Source organism: Lithobates pipiens, unplaced genomic scaffold, assembly GCF_037356315.1.
Source record: "Lithobates pipiens isolate NorthernLeopardFrog02 unplaced genomic scaffold, aLitPip1_a1.2 Scaffold_44, whole genome shotgun sequence".
Lineage (NCBI taxonomy): Eukaryota > Metazoa > Chordata > Amphibia > Anura > Ranidae > Lithobates > Lithobates pipiens.
This window is the reverse complement of record NW_027507870.1, coordinates 818,063-838,217: the sequence shown is the minus strand read 5'-3', so window position 1 is coordinate 838,217 and position 20,155 is coordinate 818,063. Positions and strand designations below refer to the sequence as shown.

The 20,155-nt window shown below is 50.4% G+C and overlaps 1 protein-coding gene across 1 annotated transcript; it reads right to left on the bottom strand.

The window, feature by feature from the left end:
* Nucleotides 1-8,855: 8,855 nt before the first annotated feature.
* Nucleotides 8,856-19,976, bottom strand: B3GALNT2 (beta-1,3-N-acetylgalactosaminyltransferase 2). Its single transcript, XM_077467034.1, has 2 exons — nt 19,888-19,976; nt 8,856-11,467 (listed from the first exon to the last, which is right to left on the bottom strand). Exon 2 carries the CDS (start codon nt 10,929-10,931, stop codon nt 9,474-9,476), a length of 1,458 nt encoding a protein of 485 aa, XP_077323160.1. The 5' UTR covers nt 10,932-11,467; nt 19,888-19,976; the 3' UTR covers nt 8,856-9,473.
* Nucleotides 19,977-20,155: the final 179 nt, after the last annotated feature.

Below are 20,155 nucleotides of genomic sequence, written 5' to 3'. Positions count from 1 at the left end.
CCATGTCTTGGTAGGTTTGCAGTTACGACATACTCTTTCCATTTCTCCGATGATGGATTGAACAGAGCTCCGTGAGATGTTCAAAGCTTGGGAGATTATTTTTTATAACCTGACCCTGCTTTATACTTCTCCACAACTTTATCCCTGACCTGTCTGGTGTGTTCCTTGGCCTTCATGATGCTGTTTGTTCTCTAAGGCTCTCTAAAAAAAAAAAACTCTGAAGGCTTCACAGAACAGCTGTATTTATACTGAGATTAAATGACACACAGGAGGACTCTATTTACTAATTAGGTGGCTTCTGAAGGCAATTGGTTCCACTAGATTTTAGTTTCGGAGGGGTATCGGAGTAAAGGGGGCTGAATGCCAATGCCCCCCCCCCCCCCACACACACACACACACACACACACACACACACACACACACACACACACACACACACACACACTTTTCACATATTTATTTATAAAAAAAAAATTGAAAGCCATTTTATCATTTTCCTTCCACGTCACAATTGTGGTCTATCACATAAAATCCCAATAAAATATATTTATGTTTTTGGTTGACAAAGTGTGGAAAATGTCAAGGGGTATGAATACTTTTTCAAGGAACCGTACTTTTGGGTGAACTGGGCGTAGTACCCTCACCTTATTACTTAACGTAAATAAATGCCTGTTCGGGGTCCAACACGAATGCAGCACCAGGATATCAGTGACCGCAGAGAGGAAAACAGGAGCCCAATTAACATACCAACTGCCTAAAGGGTGGAGACGCACCCATAATTCATTATTTAAAACTAAATATGCTGAAACATGTCCTATAGAACCACAAGCGCCAGTTCGAGGTATGATTTCCCTTTCTCCTCTTAATTATTTAGTTTAAATAATGAATTATGGGTGCGTCTCCTCCCTTTAGGCAGTTGGTATGAATGTTACGTGGGCTCCTGTTTTCCTCTCTGCGGTCACTGATATCCTTGGTGCTGCATTCGTGTTGGACTCCAAACAGGCATTTTATTTACATTAAAGAGGAACTGCTGTCCACTCACAAAACATCTTCGCCATTCTGCAGCTTCCCTCCAACCACTTTGCATATTATTTGATATATATATATATATATATATATATATATATATATATATATATATATACTGTGATTCTGTACTTGCCAAATACGCTGCAGAAATCTCCCTCCACTGAGTCTGGCGGCAGCCATTTTAACTGTGGGCAGCTGAAGCTGCTGCCTGTTTACTTCCTGGATTTACACAGACACACATCTCCAGCTCTGCAGCTCTCATTGGCCCTCTTATGACTCAACCCCCCCCCTCTCCCTTCTAAGCAAACTCTTACGAGAGTGAGAGCTGTGCATGATGTCATAAACCTAGGCTAATGACCAGACAAGAAACAGTAAGTGGGCTGTATAAGGTATTTACTGGTAGAAAAAAAAAATACTATCCAAAGTTTAAAACAAGGGCAGAAGATTTAATGACTAAAAAAATGACTAAAGTAATTAATAATAATAAGCTAATAATAATAAAGTTCTGCTTTAAGGAATAAGGTGAGCCTACTCCCCCGGTTCACCCAAAAGTATGTGTGCTCATTCATATCAAGGGTTTAAATTACCCAAGTCTAGCTTAAAGGGGTTGTAAAGGTTCATTTTTTATTTTCTACATAGGTTCCTTTAAGCTAGTGCATTGTTGGTTCGCTTACCTTTTCCTTAGATTTCCCTTCTAAATGTTTTTTTTTTTTTGTCTGAATATCTCACTTCCTGTTTCTCCTCAGTAAACTTCACACCATCATCCGAGCTGGTGGTTAGTCAGCCAGAACAGCTTACTGAGGAGGAACAGGAAGTGAGAAATTCAGACAAAGAAAAAAAACATTTAGAAGGGAAATCAAGAAAAGATAAGTGAACCAACAATGCACTAGCTTAAAGGAACCTATTTACAAAATAAAAAATGAACCTTTACAACCCCTTTAATAACATAAATGCTTAAAGTGGTTGTAAACCCTTACAAACCACTTTGACCTACAGGTAAGCCTAGATTAAGGCTTACCTGTAGGTCCAAGAAATATCTCCTAAACCTATACGGTTTAGGAGATATTTGCCCGAAGACAGGCACCGCTGTCTACGGCGCATGCGCCGTAGACAGCGGCGCACAGGCGCACTGAGCGCAGCATTTCCAACAAGGGAGCTGCCGCGCGTGCCGGTTCCCGTGCACATGCGCGGGAGTGACGTCATCGTGGCGACAGCGGCGGAGCTGCGAGACCCCACCGAAAAGATGGATGCGCCAGACTACAGGGGACAGCGGCGACTTCGCTGGCTCCTGTGTCAGGTGACACATAATGGACTACTATGCGATGCATAGTAGTCCATTATGCTTTGCCTTTGCAGGGAATGAAAGAGGAAGTAAACTCATCAGGGTTTACTTCCTCTTTAAATGTAAATGTATTATTCTTTTGTGTTGATGTATCTGTATACTAATATATTACTCTTTTTGTAGTGAGCTGGAATACTCTAGAAAAGCCTCCTGAAGAAGCCATAGTTTGGCGAAACATGTAGACATGATTACATTGCAGCAGTGCCGAACGAACAATTTTTTTTCACATTTTTTTTATCTGAAAAAAATATTTTATTGAAAATAAAAATTGATTTTTTCCATTATTTTTCGTTTTTGCCACTTTCAAAATCCTGTATAGTACCTCCTCATTAATTTGTTTCACTTGGGGATTGCCAGGAACCATGAATCAGACTGAGATAGAAGTACAGTTAAATCTCACTTGTTTAATAATAAGAAAAAAAAGGTATTGCCCCATTGCGGCACTGCTGTATGAACAATATTTTTCTAATGTTTTTATCTGAAACAAAAAAATATTTTAATGATTATAATATTTATATCAAGGGTTTAAATTACCCAAGTCTGTCTTAATAATAGATATCATGATTCAAATGCTTAAATGTAACTGTATTATTCTTTTGTGTTGATGTATCTGTATACGAATATATTACTCTTTTGTAGTGAACTGTTTATGCAATAATCTAGAAAAGCCTCCTGAAGAAGCCATAGTCTGGCAAAACATGTAGAGATGAATACATTGCAGCAGTGCTGTATGAACGAAACTTTTCTAATATTTTTAACTGAAAAAATATTTTAATGATTATATGTATATCATGTATATTAAGGGTTTAAATTACCCAAGTCTGTCTTAACATATATCATGATTGAAATGCTCAAAATGTAAATGTATTATTCTTTTGTGTTGATGTATCTGTATACTAATATATTACTCTTTTGTAGTGAGCTGCAATACTCTAGAAAAGCCTCCTGAAGAAGCCATAGTTTGGCGAAACATGTAGACATGATTACATTGCAGCAGTGCTGAATGAACAATTTTTTTTTTCTAATGTTTTTATCTGAAAAAAATATTTTATTGAAAATAAAAATTGATTTTTTTACATTATTTTTCGTTTTTGCCACCTTCAAAATCCCGTCAAGTACCTCCTCATTAATTTGTTTCACTTGGGGATTGCCATGAACCATGAATCAGACTGAGACAGAAGTACAGTTAAATCTCACTTGTTTATTAATAATAATAATAATAATAATAATAATAAAAAAAGGTATTGCCCCATTGCGGCAGTGCTGTATGTATAGTGAGCTGCAATACTCTATAAAAGCCTCCTGAAGAAGCCATAGTTTGGCGAAACATGTAGACATGATTACATTGCAGCAGTGCTGAATGAACAATATTTTTCTAATATTTTTATCTGACAAAAAATATTTTAATGTGTATATGTATATTATGTATATTAAGGGTTTAAATTACCCAAGTCTGTCTTAACATATATCATGATTCAAATGCTTAAATGTAAATGTATTATTCTTTTGTGTTGATGTATCTGTATACTAATATATTACTCTTTTGAAATGAACTGTTATGCAATACTCTAGAAAAGCCTCCTGAAGAAGCCATAGTCTGATAAAAAAAAAGGAAGAGTTGAATACATTGCAGCAGTATTGTATGAACATTTTTTTTCTAATGTTTTTATCTGAAAAAAATATTTTAATGATTATAATATTTATATCAAGGGTTTAAATTACCCAAGTCTGTCTTAATAACACATATCATGATTCAAATGCTTAAATGTAACTGTATTATTCTTTTGTGTTGATGTATCTGTATACTAATATATTACTCTTTTGTGGTGAACTGTTATGCAATACTCTAGAAAAGCCTCCTGAAGAAGCCACAGTCTGGCGAAACATGTAGAGATGAATACATTGCAGCAGTGCTGTATGAACAATTTTTTTTCTAATGTTATTATCTGAAAGAAAAAATATTTTTATAAAAATAGTTTTTTTTTTTTACATTATATTTCGTGTGCGGCACCTCCAAAATCCCATCACCTACCTCCTCATTGATTTAAAGAGAACCTGTCATCCGGAAGTATGCTGTGTACCTGTCCCCTCTTCCTGTAGGGGGCAGCACATTTGCAGAGGGCTCTGTGCTAACATGGCAAAAGTTAGTGAGAATCTGTCACATGCTGCTCCTAGGGTGGTGAAGTCCCTATGACAAGCCAATCTGTCCACCTGAGATGCCCCCCCCCCCCAAAGAAGTGCAATATAAGCTCCACCCACCACAGGATCTTGAACTTTCATGTACTTAAAGCGCACGTACACCCCCATCTCCTCTCGCACTCTTCTAGCAGGGCTCAAAATGAAGGGTAAAACCCAGACAAAAAATTGGGTATTACCTTTTTTTTATCCTTTAATTCCAGTGGTCATACAACTACTATGCGACTCTTATACCCTGTGGGGCTGGGGTGGTGGGTGGTGCCAAACTGCAGTGGGTCACAAGTCCTGCCAGGCTGTTTTTACGCTGTAACGACAGCAAGGCTGTTATAAGCAATCATTTTTATGAATGGCATCCACAGTTTACTATTGTGATAGCTGTGATTGTCTACATATCTCTGCGAATGGACCCTGTACCATGTAATCCCTGTGACCAATCAAAGAGATCACAATAGTACAGAACGAATGGCTATGGATGACAGTCATTCTGTACTATTGCCATGGAATCACCTGGTACCAGGGCCAGCCGGGCACAAGGATCTGTCTTCCACTGTGTCCGGCGACAGATCATGCGGCCGACTGGAACCTAGGGCGTGCAGCTAGAGGACGTCACATGAGACCACCCAGGATGGAGAAGCTCCTCCCCGCCCATCATTTTACAGCAGGCCGGTCGGGAAGTGGCTAAGAACTGTGTTTGTGTAGGGAACGTTTCACGCCAATGACTTTGCTGCAGATTTTTTGTACAATTTTTAATAGTGGACATATAGAAAAGGCATAGATTTTCCTTTGATAGTAGAGAAAGATAAAGTATTCCCCCCCCTCCCCCCCATATTTCAAGTCTAACTTACCCCCTCCACACTCCCATACTGTTCTTGGCTTCTTCCTTGGTCCAGCCCCAGTGCCCATTTTTTGGCAAGGCGGCCAGTCGTGTGCTTTCCTGTGATCTCAGCCTGTCAATTATATGTCCCCTAGGGGGCGCTTCATCATGTAGGCTGAGCTCATAGTACTCCAGGGCTGTGAGCCGCTCATACGCCATTATGCAATCACTGCTCTGTCCTGGAAGGATGTCCATCCCCCTGCTCTGGAGGAAGGTAAGGAAGCTTCCATGATGTCACCAAACCAGAGAAAAGTCTGCAGGAAAGGGGGATCTATCGTTTTTTTTTATTGCCCTCTTCCCTTTCTGGAGGCCCTTTAGGTGGTGGATCTTACCACAGGACTTCCCGATAATGTGAAGACTGTGATTGGCTGTCACAAAGGTCACATGATCAGCAGCCCATCTCACCAGTCCCAGATCATAGAAATCTCAAGTGCCCATAGACCAATGGTCCTTGAAGTCCACCCTCCCTGTTACCACACATGGTTAGCAAGACCAGGATGGGAGGGGTAGCTTGGAGGGTAGGCGGAGGCAACATACTGCAGGTCCACTTTTGTTGTGTGCCAATGGGGAGACTTTCCTTCACTTCCTGTACTGGAGACACAACAGTGAAAGGAAATGTTGACAAGAGGGAGTACCCCACCTAGACATTTTTCCCCAGGGCTCCCCATTGGAGGGTTTCCCCTCAACTTCTATTCCGGTGACAACTGTAACATTCTGGATTTCCCATCATTTTCTGACCCCGTGATAATGCTCTCCATGATAAACAGGGTGAATCTGACCAGCGGGGAACACAGCAATAAGTACCCTTTTTAACCCCAATTCAGAGTTTCTCCCTGCAGTCAGTGGCGTTGCTAGGGGGGTGCAGTCCACACCCGGGTGACACCATCCGGAAGGCGACAGAAGCCCTGGTTCCCTTTTGCATTTTTTTTTTTCAGCCTGAAAACCCTCTTTCAGGGTTCTCCTACTCCTCCTCCGCTCTGCCTCTCACTACAGCGCTGCTGCCCAAGCCTGTCACTGTCGATTCTCCACGCGGGTGGCACGGCTGCACACTGTCTTCTCCTTTCCAGCTGCCTCCCGGGTGTTCCGTGTACCTGAGCTGCCCGAGCTGGTGCGGTAACAGGGGGCGAGGTGGTAAGTGTCTGCTTGCGATGGGGGGATTACTAATAGAGGGGGGTTCTTTGTCCTGGAGGGTCTGTACTAATGGAGGGGGGTGCTATGCCCTGGGGGGTCTGTACTAATGGAGGGGGTGCTATGTCCTGGGGGTCTGTATTTATGGAGGGGGTGCTATGTCCTGGGGGGTCTGTACTAATGGAGGGGGTGCTATGTCCTGGGGGGTCTGTACTAATGGAGGGGGGTGCTATGCCCTGGGGGTCTGTACTAATGGAGGGGGTGCTATGTCCTGGGGGTCTGTACTAATGGAGGGGGGTGCTATGTCCTGGGGGGGTCTGTACTAATGGAGGGGGTTCTATGTCCTGGGGGTCTGTACTTATGGAGGGGGTGCTATGTCCTGGGGGGTCTGTACTAATGGAGGGGGTTCTATGTCCTGGGGGGGTCTGTACTAATGGAGGGGTGCTATGTCCTGGGGGTCTGTACTTATGGAGGGGGTGCTATGTCCTGGGGGGGTCTGTACTAATGGAGGGGTGCTATGTCCTGGGGGTCTGTACTTATGGAGGGGGTGCTATGTCCTGGGGGGTCTGTACTAATGGAGGGGGTGCTATGTCCTGGGGGGGTCTGTACTAATGGAGGGGTGCTATGTCCTGGGGGTCTGTACTTATGGAGGGGGTGCTATGTCCTGGGGGGTCTGTACTAATGGAGGGGGTGCTATGTCCTGGGGGGTCTGTACTAATGGAGGGGGTGCTATGTCCTGGGGGGTCTGTACTAATGGAGGGGGTGCTATGTCCTGGGGGGTCTGTACTAATGGAGGGGGTGCTATGTCCTGGGGGGTCTGTACTAATGGAGGGGGGGTTCTATGTCCTGGGGGTCTGTACTAATGGAGGGGGGTGCTATATCCTGGGGGGTCTGTACTAATGGAGGGGGGTGCTATGTCCTGGGGGTTTGTACTAATGGAGGGGGTTCTTTGTCCTGGGGGTATCTGTACTAATGGAGGGGGGTTCTTTGTCCTGGGTGGGGTCTATACTTGGAAGGGGGTCTGTACTGATCGAGGGGGGTCTAAACTTATTGACGGGGGGGTCTGTACTGAGGGAGGACTATAATTGGTGAAGGGGGGCTGTAATGATGGAGGGGGTCTATACTTAGTGGGGGGGGGGGTCTACTGAAGGAAGGGGGTCTGTACTAAGGGGCGACTATAGTTGGTGGAGGGAGGGTGACACCATGTTTTACCGCACCGGGTGACACCAACCCTAGTGACACCACTGCCTGCAGTACCCTTTTTCTGCCACTAGGTGACCTCTATCATTCAACCCACTTCTTCTGACCTATACCGCACTCCCCCACTGCTCCTTGCTTCATCACCGCAGATCAGGCAGCCGCAGCTCTGGGTCAGAGCTTACACAGTTGATGTGGTCACCCTCAAACTGTCATGTGACCAGGTCACATGCTCCCCTATCTGCAGAAGCACCAGTCTATGTATAGATTGTCAGGATTTTAGAGAGACACAGTCCGGCAGGATTACTAGGTCTTTTTATTTTTTAGAACAGGTATGACCTGTGTGTCTCCAGGTTTCAAGTAGAACTCCAGCCAAAAATAAAAAACATAGAATACTAAATAGTCAATATAAACCAGATTTTGCTGCAATACTCTCCTGCAATCCAGAGTTTCCCACTGCAGTACCTTTTTTCTGTCACTAGATGTCCTCCATCATTCAACCCAAATCCTCCGAGCGTAAGTAGGTAAGTAGAGTAAGTAGTCATCCCGGAGGTGCCCCCAACCTTTGACTGGACGGTGAAAGGAGAAGCAGCACAGTGACAAACTCATCTCCCCATCACCTTTTTATCTACTCCGATCAGCATGCTTGAACCAGACTGATATAAATACAAAGAATTACCGCTCTAAGGTAATGACTTCTCACAAAACAGTCTCCACAATCCCACAGGGTGCTGGCTCTGTTTGCAACAGGAACTGAAGTAGAAAAGATGTAGCTGGATAGCCGCACTCTGAATGATTCAACTTTATTTCAAAAATTTAATTAACATCATAGCATCTAGGCTGGTAAACTGACTAACTGCACAGCCGCTATGCACTATGTTAGTCTGTTTACCAGCCTAGATGCTATGATGTTAATTACATTTTTGAAATAAAGTTGAATCATTCGGAGTGCGGCTATCCAGCTACATCTTTTCTACTTCAGCATGCTTGAACCAATGGGCTCCTTGTGCTGCTTCTTCGTCACACACTCCAGCCCTGCTGGACAGGGACTACAAGAGGCCGATTCAAGGTCACACTGAGGTACACTGCTTGTATTTATAAAATACATTTATTGATGTATCATTGATTACAGACCTGCATTCATTTGTATCTTTTTTAGCTAGCTGGAGTTGGGCTTTAAGGTAAGACCTCCCGGGACCCCCAAATCCCCTCCCTATTTGATGTACCCTGTTTTCCCCCCCATTAAGAGGGCTTGCTCAAGTATGAACAGGTTAAAACCTTCAGAGGTGACATTGACATTTGCCCCCCTTTGAAGTCAGGTACCCCCTCCCCTCCCCGGGTACAGTCCAGCTTCAAGGTAATACTGACCTTGGGGCCCCACATCCTCGCCATTCTTTTATTTATGCTTTAAGTTGGCTTGCTCAAGTCTGAACATGATTTAGGTGGTGGAATTGACCGTTGTCCCCTTGGAAGTCAGGTACCCCCCCACCTCCCCGGGTCTGGGTACTAGATACAGGTATGACTGGGGCCCCAAATCCTCTCCATATTTTTATTTACCCTGTTTTCCCCCTTAAAGTGGGCTAGCTCAAGCTTCAATATAATTTAGGGGTGGAGGTGACCCTAGTCCCCTTGTAAGCCAGGTACCCCCTCACGGGTCTGGGTACCAGATATAGAGTTGCCCTGATATAAAGCACATGTCATCTTTGGTTATCTGTTAGGACATCCACATGCCCTCCCGCAACGTTCCTTCTGCTGCCAAAGCTCGGATAACTCTTGCGGTGAATACTGCGGGGAGGACAGCATCCCGCTCTCGCATGTTTTCTCACACAACCAGCTCTCGTCTTGGTAGCGCCGGGGGCCGATGGCAGACATCCAGATGCCCATACTCACATCTTCTCCCTGGTAGGTCTTTAGCCGGTTGGCATTGTCGGCAAGCCAGCGTACGATATCCTGCGATATAACGTACCCAGAACCGCAGGTAAAGGGAGGGTAGGCGGGGCTCAGGTACTCCAGCTCCTGCCATTTGCCGGTACGGTCCACACCCCAGTTCAGGCGGAAGTTGCCCCACCAAGCATTGGGCCCCTTCAGTTTTTTGGCCTCCAGGGCCCGGAAGACGTTATCCAAGTCAACGAAGCAATCGTCGTCCGTCTTCAGTAGGAAGTCGAAGTCTACTGAACCCACTAGCCAGTGGTAGAACAGAAGCAACTTACGTGGGACGTTCCGGTAAGTGTCCACCACATCCACAAAGACGATGTCCCTGTGGGTGTCACTCTCCTCCCGCAGGTCGGACTCCTCTGCCGTAAGCTTGGCCTGGTACTCTTGCAGGCGCTGTGGGTAGGTGTGCAGGTGCTGTAGAAGAGCTTCGCCATCATGGATGGAGTAGATGAAACCTCCCGCGATGCCTTCCACACCCTGTGAGAAGTCGTAGGGTAGCAGCCCTTGCTCTGCTGTGATAAGACGCAGGACCCCACCGCCGCTGTTCAGGGTGACCTGGTGAACGCTCCATATGGGTAACCCTTCTGGGTCATGGCTGTCCCACCTTATGGTACCATGGAAACCTTCTGGAAGGATAAACTGCTCCACTGGCTTGTAACAGATTTCAGTAGTTGACTCTTGGTTGGTCGGGGTGACCCAGGCGGTTGTCCTGGGACTGTTTGGGGCCACTCGGGAAGGAGTCCCTGGGCTCAATGGGGTGAACCGGGCTCCGCACAGTGGCTCCTCGTGTTCAGCCTGGAAAAGACGAACGCTAAAGTTGCGGGAGGACCCTGGACACCAAGCACCCAAGCGGGTGATGATTATAGGGTGGAGGACTCGGAAGGTGACACTGAGTGTGTTGTGGGTGGAGCTAGAGGGCAGCGGCCCGGTAAAGGCTGGGATCTCACGATGAAGTGTGGGGGAAGTAATATTTAGCAGATGGCAGGAATAGGGGTCCTCACGATCCTCAGGGGGCACCGAGCAGGGCCCAGAGCCAACAATGAAGCGCAGGAAAGGTTTGTAGGGCTTCTGGGAGCCCCAGGTGTTCCGGATCGTGTCCCTAAGTGGGCGGTGCTGGCGGGCTGACAGTATACCAATCACCAGTGGGTGGTGTGAAGTCGAGAAGAGCCACAGCTGCAAGAGGAGCCCCAACACACCAGGACAAATCAGCAGCAACAGCAACCGACGCATCTACACTCACATTGGACACCAGAGAGCCAACAGCCAATAGAAGGGCAGTTCTGAGATCCACCTATACCAGGAGAGGGATCTGATCGGCTGAGAAGAGCCTTGTTCTGTGGTGACTGGCTGAGAAGAGTCTGGCTGAGTATGGCTCTGAGGTGATTGGCTGAGAAGAGTCTGGCTATGGGGTGATTGGCTGAGAAGAGTCTGGCTCTGCAGTGATTGGCTGAGAAGAGTCTGGCTCTACGGTGATTGGCTAAGAGTCTGGCTCTGCGGTGATTGGCTAAGAGTCTGGCTCTGCGGTGATTGGTTCAGAAGAGTTTGGCTCTGTGGTGATTGGTTCAGAAACGTTTGGCTCTGTGGTGATTGGCTGAGCTTGTCAGGAGCATTTACTGGCTATGCAGGTCATGATATAGGAATGAGCCTTCGCTCTTATTGGCTGTGGTGGATATTTGCAGTGATTTCCTGCAGGGGACAGATGGGAGGGGCTGAAGAATTCAGATTGGCTGGAGACATCACATGCTGTCTTGCTTCCGTATTCAGATCTGTAAAGTAACAAATAAATAATAATTATTGATACTATGGTACACAACATAATGCTCACCGACTACCCTGTCATTAGATACTGCTCACTGACTGCGCTGTCACTACATACTACTCACTGACTGCCTTACCATTGAGCTGCTCAGTGACTGAACTGTCACAGCATACTGCTCACTGTCCTACCACTACATACTGTTCACCGACCACCCTGCCACTACATACTGCTCACCTAGCACCCTGCCACTACATACTGCTCACTGACCACCCGGCCACTACATACTGTTTACCGACCACCCTGCCATTACATACTGTTCACCGACCACCCTGCCATTACATACTGTTCACCGACCACCCTGCCATTACATACTGTTCACCGACCACCCTGCCATTACATACTGCTCACCGACCACCCTGCCATTACATACTGCTCACCTAGCACCCTGCCACTACATACTGCTCACTGACCACCCGGCCACTACATACTGTTCACCGACCACCCTGCCATTACATACTGTTCACCGACCACCCTGCCATTACATACTGCTCACCGACCACCCTGCCATTACATACTGCTCACCGACCACCATGCCACTACATACTGCTCACCGACCACCCTGCCATTACATACTGCTCATTTAGCACCCTGCCACTACATACTGCTCACTGACCACCCTGCCACTACATACTGCTCACTGACCACCTTGCCACTACATACTGTTTACAGTACACTAAACTACAGTTTACACTACAATGACTGATTTAAGCTGACCCACATCACCTATTTCCCATCCACCATCATATCACTCACAGACCACTGCACACCTCCATCTGACAGGGATCACTCCTGGCCACTTCCTACCCCCCAGCTGACAGACATCATTCCACGGACATCATGGAGAACCGGTGTTCTGCCTAATAGAGTCCGCCTATCAAATGCTGTCCGCTCCGTACTGCGCATGCGCAGTACGGAGCAGACGAAGCTTCGGAAAAACTCCGAAGCTGAACGGCGCCTGCGCCGTGAGTGGAGGTGGTGGCCCCACTATCCAAGCGGACATAGGGTTAAGAATTTTAGAGGGCCCCTCGCGGGCGAGCTTCGCTCGCCACGCTTCGGGCTCGGCCTCGCTCCGCTCGGCTCTTTTTTATTCTAACTCTATGTCCACTTGGATAGTGGGGATAGAACCTGGACTCCCGGCGCAGGCGCCGTTCATCCTCTGCAATTTTCGGAATCTCTGTTCCTGTGTACTGCGCATGCGCAGTACGCAGGGGACAGCATCTGATGGAGGACACTATTTTACAAGAGACCGGCGACACAATCATGGAGGTGGGGGGAGGGAAGGCTCATTATTGGAGGCAGGGGGAGGGAAGGCTCATTATTGGAGGAGGAGGGAGGGAAGGCTCATTATTGGAGGAGGGGGGAGGGAAGGCTCATTATTGGAGGAGGGGGAGGGAAGGCTCATTAATAGAGGTTGAGGGAGGGAAGGCTCATTAATGGAGGTGGAGTCAGGAAGGCTCATTAATGGAGGTGGAGGGAGGGAAGGCTCATTAATGGAGGTGGAGGGAGGAAAGGCTCATCAACAAGCTCCTCCATCGACGAGCCCTCCCTCCCCACCTCCAACAATGAGCCTTCCCTTTCCACCTCCATCAATGAGCCCTCCCTCCCCACCTCCATCAATGAGCCTTCCCTCCCCACCTCTATCAATCAGCCTTCCCTCCCCCTACTTCCATCGATGAGCCTTCCCTTCCCCTACTTCTATCAATGATCCTTGCCTCCCCATCTCCATCAATGAGCGTTCCGTTCCCTCCTCACTTCCATCAATGAGCCTTCCCTCTCCCCCTCCATCAATGTGCCCTTCTTCCTTACCTCCATCAATGAGACTTCCCTCCCCACTTCCATCAATGAGCCTAACCTCCCCACCTCCATCAATGTGCCTTTCTTCCTCACCTCCATCAATGAGCCTTCCCTCCCCACCTCCATCAATGAGCCCTCCCTCCCCACCTCTATCAATGAGCCTTCCCTTCCCCTGCTTCCATCAATGAGCCTTCCCTCCCCACCTCCATCAATGAGCCCTCTCTCCCCACCTCTATCAATGAGCCTTCCCTCCCCACCTCCATCAATGAGACTCCCCCCCCCACCTCCATCAATGAGACTTCCCTCCCCACCTCTATCAATAAGCCCTCCCTCCCTTGCTTCCATCAATGAGCCTTCCCTCCCCCTGCTTCCATCAATGAGCCTTCCCTCCCCACCTCCATCAATGAGCCCTCTCTCCCCACCTTTATCAATGAGCCTTCCCTCCCCACCTCCATCAATGAGCCTTCCCTCCCCACCTCCATCAATGAGCCTTCCTTCCCCACCTCCATCAATGAGCCTTCCCTCACCACCTCCATCAATGAGCCTTCCCTCCCCACCTCCATCAATGAGCCTTCCCTCCCCACCTCCATCAATGAGCCTTCCCTCCCCACCTCCATCAATGAGCCCTCTCTCCCCACCTCTATCAATGAGCCTTCCCTCCCCACCTCCATCGACGAGCCCTCCCTCCCCACCTCCATCAATGAGCCTCCCTCCCCACCTCCATCAATGTGCCTTTCTTCCTCACCTCCATCAATGAGCCTTCCCTCCCCACCTCCATCAATGAGCCCTCCCTCCCCACCTCTATCAATGAGCCTTCCCTTCCCCTGCTTCCATCAATGAGCCTTCCCTCCCCACCTCCATCAATGAGCCCTCTCTCCCCACCTCCATCAATGAGCCTTCCCTCCCCACCTCCATCAATGAGACTTCCCCCCCCACCTCCATCAATGAGACTTCCCTCCCCACCTCTATCAATAAGCCCTCCCTCCCTTGCTTCCATCAATGAGCCTTCCCTCCCCCTGCTTCCATCAATGAGCCTTCCCTCCCCACCTCCATCAATGAGCCCTCTCTCCCCACCTTTATCAATGAGCCTTCCCTCCCCACCTCCATCAATGAGCCTTCCCTCCCCACCTCCATCAATGAGCCTTCCCTCCCCACCTCCATCAATGAGCCTTCCTTCCCCACCTCCATCAATGAGCCTTCTTTCACCACCTCCATCAATGAGCCTTCCCTCCCCACCTCCATCAATGAGCCTTCCCTCCCCACCTCCATCAATGAGCCTTCCCTCCCCACCTCCATCAATGAGCCCTCTCTCCCCACCTCTATCAATGAGCCTTCCCTCCCCACCTCCATCGACGAGCCCTCCCTCCCCACCTCCATCAATGAGCCTCCCTCCCCACCTCCATCAATGAGCCTCCCTCCCCACCTCCATCAATGAGCCTTCCCTCCCCACCTCCATCAATGAGCCTTCCCTCCCCACTTCCATCAATGAGCCTTCCCTCCCCACTTCCATCAATGAGCCTCCCTCCTCATTTCCATCAATGTGCCTTCCCTCCCCGCTTCCATAAATGAGCCTTCCCTCCCCACTTTTATAAATGAGCCTTCCCTCCCCACTTTTATAAATGAGCCTTCCCTCCCCACTTTTATAAATGAGCCTTCCCTCCCCACTTTTATAAATGAGCCTTCCCTCCCCACTTTTATAAATGAGCCACCTCCATCAATAAGACTTCCCTCCCCACCTCCATCAATGAGCCCTCCCTCCCCACCTCCATCAATGAGCCCTCCCTCCCCTGCTTCCATCAATGAGCCTTCCCTTCCCCTGCTTCCATCAATGAGCCTTCCCTCGCCACCTCCATCAATGAGCCTTCCCTCGCCACCTCCATCAATGAGCCTTCCCTCCCCACCTCCATCAATGAGCCCTCTCTCCCCACCTCCATCAATGAGCCCTCTCTCCCCACCTCCATCAATGAGCCCTCTCTCCCCACCTCCATCAATGAGCCCTCTCTCCCCACCTCCATCAATGAGCCCTCTCTCCCCACCTCTATCAATGAGCCTTCCCTTCCCCTACTTCCATCAATGAGCCTTCCCTCCTCACCTCCATCGACGAGCCCTCCCTCCCTACCTCCATCAATGAGCCTCCCTCTCCACTTCCATCAATGTGCCTTTCTTCCTCACCTACATCAATGAGTCTTCCCTCCCCACTTCCATCAATGAGCCTTCCCTCCCCACCTCCATCAATGAGCCTTCCCTCCCCACCTCCATCAATGAGCCTTCCCTCCCCACCTCCATCAATGAGCCTTCCCTCCCCACCTCCATCAATGAGCCTTCCCTCCCCACTTCCATCAATGAGCCTTCCCTCCCCACTTCCATCAATGAGCCTTCCCTCCCCGCTTCCATCAATGAGCCTTCCCTCCCCGCTTCCATCAATGAGCCTTCCCTCCCCGCTTCCATAAATGAGCCTTCCCTCCCCACTTTTATAAATGAGCCTTCCCTCCCCACTTTTATAAATGAGCCTTCCCTCCCCACTTTTATAAATGAGCCTTCCCTCCCCACTTTTATAAATGAGCCTTTCTTCCACACCTCCATTGACAAGCTATCCCTCAGCTCATTGAGGGGAGGGAGGGCTCGTCAATGGAGGTGGGGAGGGAATGCACATTGATGGAGGTGGGGAGGGAAGGCTCATTGATGGAGGTGGGGAGGGAAGGCTCATTGATGGAGGTGGGGAGGGAAGGCTCATTGATGGAGGTGGGGAGGGAGGGCTCGTCTATGGAGGTGGGAAGGGAAGGCTCATTGATAGAGGTGGGGAGGAAGGGCTCATTGATCGAGGTGGTGGGGGGGCTGGCAATGGAGGTGGGGCTCATCGATATAGGTGGGAAGGGAAGGCTCATTAATGGAGGTGGGGAGGGACGGCTCATCGATGGAGGTGGGAAGGGAAGGCTCATCGATGGAGGTGGAAAGGGAAGGCTCATCGATGGAGGTGGAAAGGGAAGGCTCATCGATGGAAGAAGGGGGAGGGAAGGCTCATCAATAGAAGAAGGGGGAGGGAAGGCTCATCGATGGAAGAAGAGGGAGGGAAGGCTCATCGATGGAAGAATGGGGAGGGAAGGCTCATCGATGGAAGAATGGGGAGGGAAGGCTCATCGATGGAAGAATGGGGAGGGAAGGCTCATCGATGGAAGAAGGGGGAGGGAGGGCTCATCGAAGGAGGTGGGGGGGGGCTGGTGATGGAGGTAGGGAGGGCGGGCTCATCGATGGAGGTGGGAAGGGAATGCTAATCGATGGAGGTGGGAAGGGAATGCTAATCGATGGAGGTGGGGGGCGAGGTTCATTGATGGAGGTGGGGGAGGGAAGGCTCATTGATGGAGGTGGGGAGGGAAGGCTCATTGATGGAGGTGGGGGAGGGAAGGCTCATTGATGGAGGTGGGGAGGGAAGGCTCAGTGATGGAGGTGGGGGGGAGGGAAGGTTCATTGATGGAGGTGGGGAGGGAAGGCTCATCGATGGAGGTGGGAAGGGAAGGCTCATCGATGGAGGTGGGAAGGGAAGGCTCATCGATGGAGGTGGGAAGGGAAGGCTCATCGATGGAGGTGGGAAGGGAAGGCTCGTCGATGGAAGTAGGGGGAGGGAAGGCTCGTCGATGGAAGTAGGGGGAGGGAAGGCTCGTCGATGGAAGTAGGGGGAGGGAAGGCTCGTCGATGGAAGTAGGGGGAGGGAAGGCTCCTTGATGGAAGTAGGGGGAGGGAAGGCTCCTCGATGGAAGTAGGGGGAGGGAAGGCTCCTCGATGGAAGTAGGGGGAGGGAAGGCTCCTCGATGGAAGTAGGGGGAGGGAAGGCTCGTCGATGGAAGTAGGGGGAGGGAAGGCTCGTCGATGGAAGTAGAGGGAGGGAAGGCTCGTCGATGGAAGTAGGGGGAGGGAAGGCTCGTCGATGGAAGTAGGGGGAGGGAAGGCTCGTCGATGGAAGTAGGGGGAGGGAAGGCTCGTCGATGGAAGTAGGGGGAGGGAAGGCTCCTCGATGGAAGTAGGGGGAGGGAAGGCTCCTCGATGGAAGTAGGGGGAGGGAAGGCTCGTCGATGGAAGAAGGGGGAGGGAGGGCTCGTCGATGGAAGAAGGGGGAGGGAGGGCTCATCGATGGAAGAAGGGGGAGGGAGGGCTCATCGATGGAAGAAGGGGGGGGGCTCATCGATGGAGGTGGGAAGGGAGGTCTTGTCGATGGAGGTGGGGAAGCAAGGCTCATTGATGGAGGTGGGGAGGCAAGGCTCATTGATGGAGGAGGCAAGCCTCATTGATGGAGGGGGGGAGGGAAGGCTCATCGATGGAGGTGGGGGAGGGAAGGCTCATCGATGGAGGTGGGGGAGGGAAGGCTCATCGATGGAGGTGGGGGAGGGAAGGCTCATCGATGGAGGTGGGGAGGGAAGGCTCATCGATGGAGGTGGGGAGGGAGGGCTCATCGATGGAGGTGGGGAGGGAGGGCTCATCGATGGAGGTGGGGAGGGAAGGCTCATCGATGGAGGCGGGGAGGGAAGGCTCATCGATGGAGGTGGGGAGGGAGGCAAGGCTCATCGATGGAGGTGGGGAGGGAGGGAAGGCTCATCGATGGAGGTGGGGAGGGAGGGAAGGCTCATCGATGGAGGTGGGAAGGCTCATCGATGGAGGTGGGGGGGAGGGAAGGCTCATTGGTGGAGGTGGGGGAGGGAAGGCTCATTGGTGGAGGTGGGGGAGGGAAGGCTCATCGATGGAGGTGGGGGAGGGAAGGCTCATCGATGGAGGTGGGGAGGCAAGGCTCATCGATGGAGGTGGGGAGGCAAGGCTCATCGATGGAGGTGGGGAGGGAGGGAAGGCTCATCGATGGAGGTGGGGAGGGAGGGAAGGCTCATCGATGGAGGTGGGGAGGGAGGGAAGGCTCATCGATGGAGGTGGGGAGGGAGGGAAGGCTCATCGATGGAGGTGGGGAGGGAGGGAAGGCTCATCGATGGAGGTGGGGGGGAGGGAAGGCTCATCGATGGAGTTGGGGGGGAGGGAAGGCTCATTGATGGAGGTGGGGGAGGGAAGGCTCATTGGTGGAGGTGGGGGAGGGAAGGCTCATTGATGGAGGTGGGGGGGGGAGGGAAGGCTCATTGATGGAGGTGGGGGGGGAGGGAAGGCTCATTGATGGAGGTGGGGAGGGAAGGCTCAGTGATGGAGGTGGGGGGAGGGAAGGCTCATTGATGGAGGTGGGGAGGGAAGGCTCATTGATGGAGGTGGGGAGGGAAGGCTCACTGATGGAGGTGGGGAGGGAAGGCTCATCGATGGAGGTGGGGAGGGAAGGCTCATCGATGGAGGTGGGGAGGCAAGGCTCATCGATGGAGGTGGGGAGGGAGGGAAGGCTCATTGATGGAGGTGGGGAGGGAGGGAAGGCTCATTGATGGAGGTGGGGAGGGAGGGAAGGCTCATTGGAGGTGGGGGGGGAGGGAAGGCTCATTGATGGAGGTGGGGGGGAGGGAAGGCTCATTGATGGAGGTGGGGGAGGGAAGGCTCATCGATGGAGGTGGGGAGGGAGGGAAGGCTCATTGATGGAGGTGGGGGAGGGAAGGCTCATCGATGGAGGTGGGGAGGCAAGGCTCATCGATGGAGGTGGGGAGGGAGGGAAGGCTCATTGATAGAGATGGTGGAGGAAAGATTTATTGATGGAGGTGGAGAGTGAAAACTCATTGGTGGAGAGGAGAGGGACAGAGGAGAGGGAGGCTTGGTTGGCTCGTGTAGTCAGATCCAATAGAAGAGCTACTGGAGCTCATAATGCTGGTTCTGATAGAAAGGTGTCCAAACACACAGAGCATCGCAGTTTGTTGTGTATGGGGCTGGATAGTCACAGACCGGTCAGGGTGCCCCATGCTGACCCGTGTCCACAGACAGAAACGCCTACAATGGGCACGTGAGCATCAGAACTGGAGCACCGAGCAATGGAAGAAGGTGGCCTGGTCTGATGAATCCAAGAATGGTTTGAGGAACACAATAACGAGTTTGAGGTGTTGACTTGGCCTCCAAACCCTCTAAATCCCCATCCAATTGAGCATCTGTGGGATGTGCTGGAGGTGTGATCCATGGAGGCCCCACCTCCCAACTTACAGGACTTAAAAGGACCTGCTACGGCTGGCTTGGTGACCGATCCCACAGCGTACCTTCAGAGGTCTAGTGGTGTCCATACCTGGACGGGTCAGGAAAGGGGGGACCTACCCAATATTAGGTGGGTGGTCATAATACATGATTGGCTGATTCTAAAGTACAGCATTGGGTTAATGATATTCTGCCTTCAAACCCGCGCCCCTTTTTAAATGAAAGCCACACCCCCTAATTAAAATACATTCTCCGCCTACAACGACAGCTCGCTGGACGCACGGCGAAAAAAGGGGACCCGGAATTTTTTTTTTCATGTTGTCACCTCTGGGGGTGCCTCAGATCTATCATATAATGATATATAATGATACAATGTATGTGGGATGGGATTATATACAATGTATGTGATGTCAGCTCCCTGGAAATCTCCCTATAGAAGGGGGAACTCAGGATCTCTCAATATACACAGATAATCATATCACACACCTTCATCTGGGGGGGCCCCCGGGGGCCACACTCTGCACCCTCTTCTGTAGCTATCTCCAGCCTGGGCTCCCGGAAGTGCAGGAAGCTGAGCTAAACCGCTGATTGGCCGGCTGAGCCGTCAGTCAAGATGGGGGGGGCGGCGAACTGTGAGGCCAGAAGGATTCTGGGAGGTGTAGTCTTCTATAACGCCTTCATTTCTGGTCTATTCAAAAATGGCCTCCCGAAGTCCTGACCGACAAGGTTTTGACCTCTAGGGTCTGGAATGCGC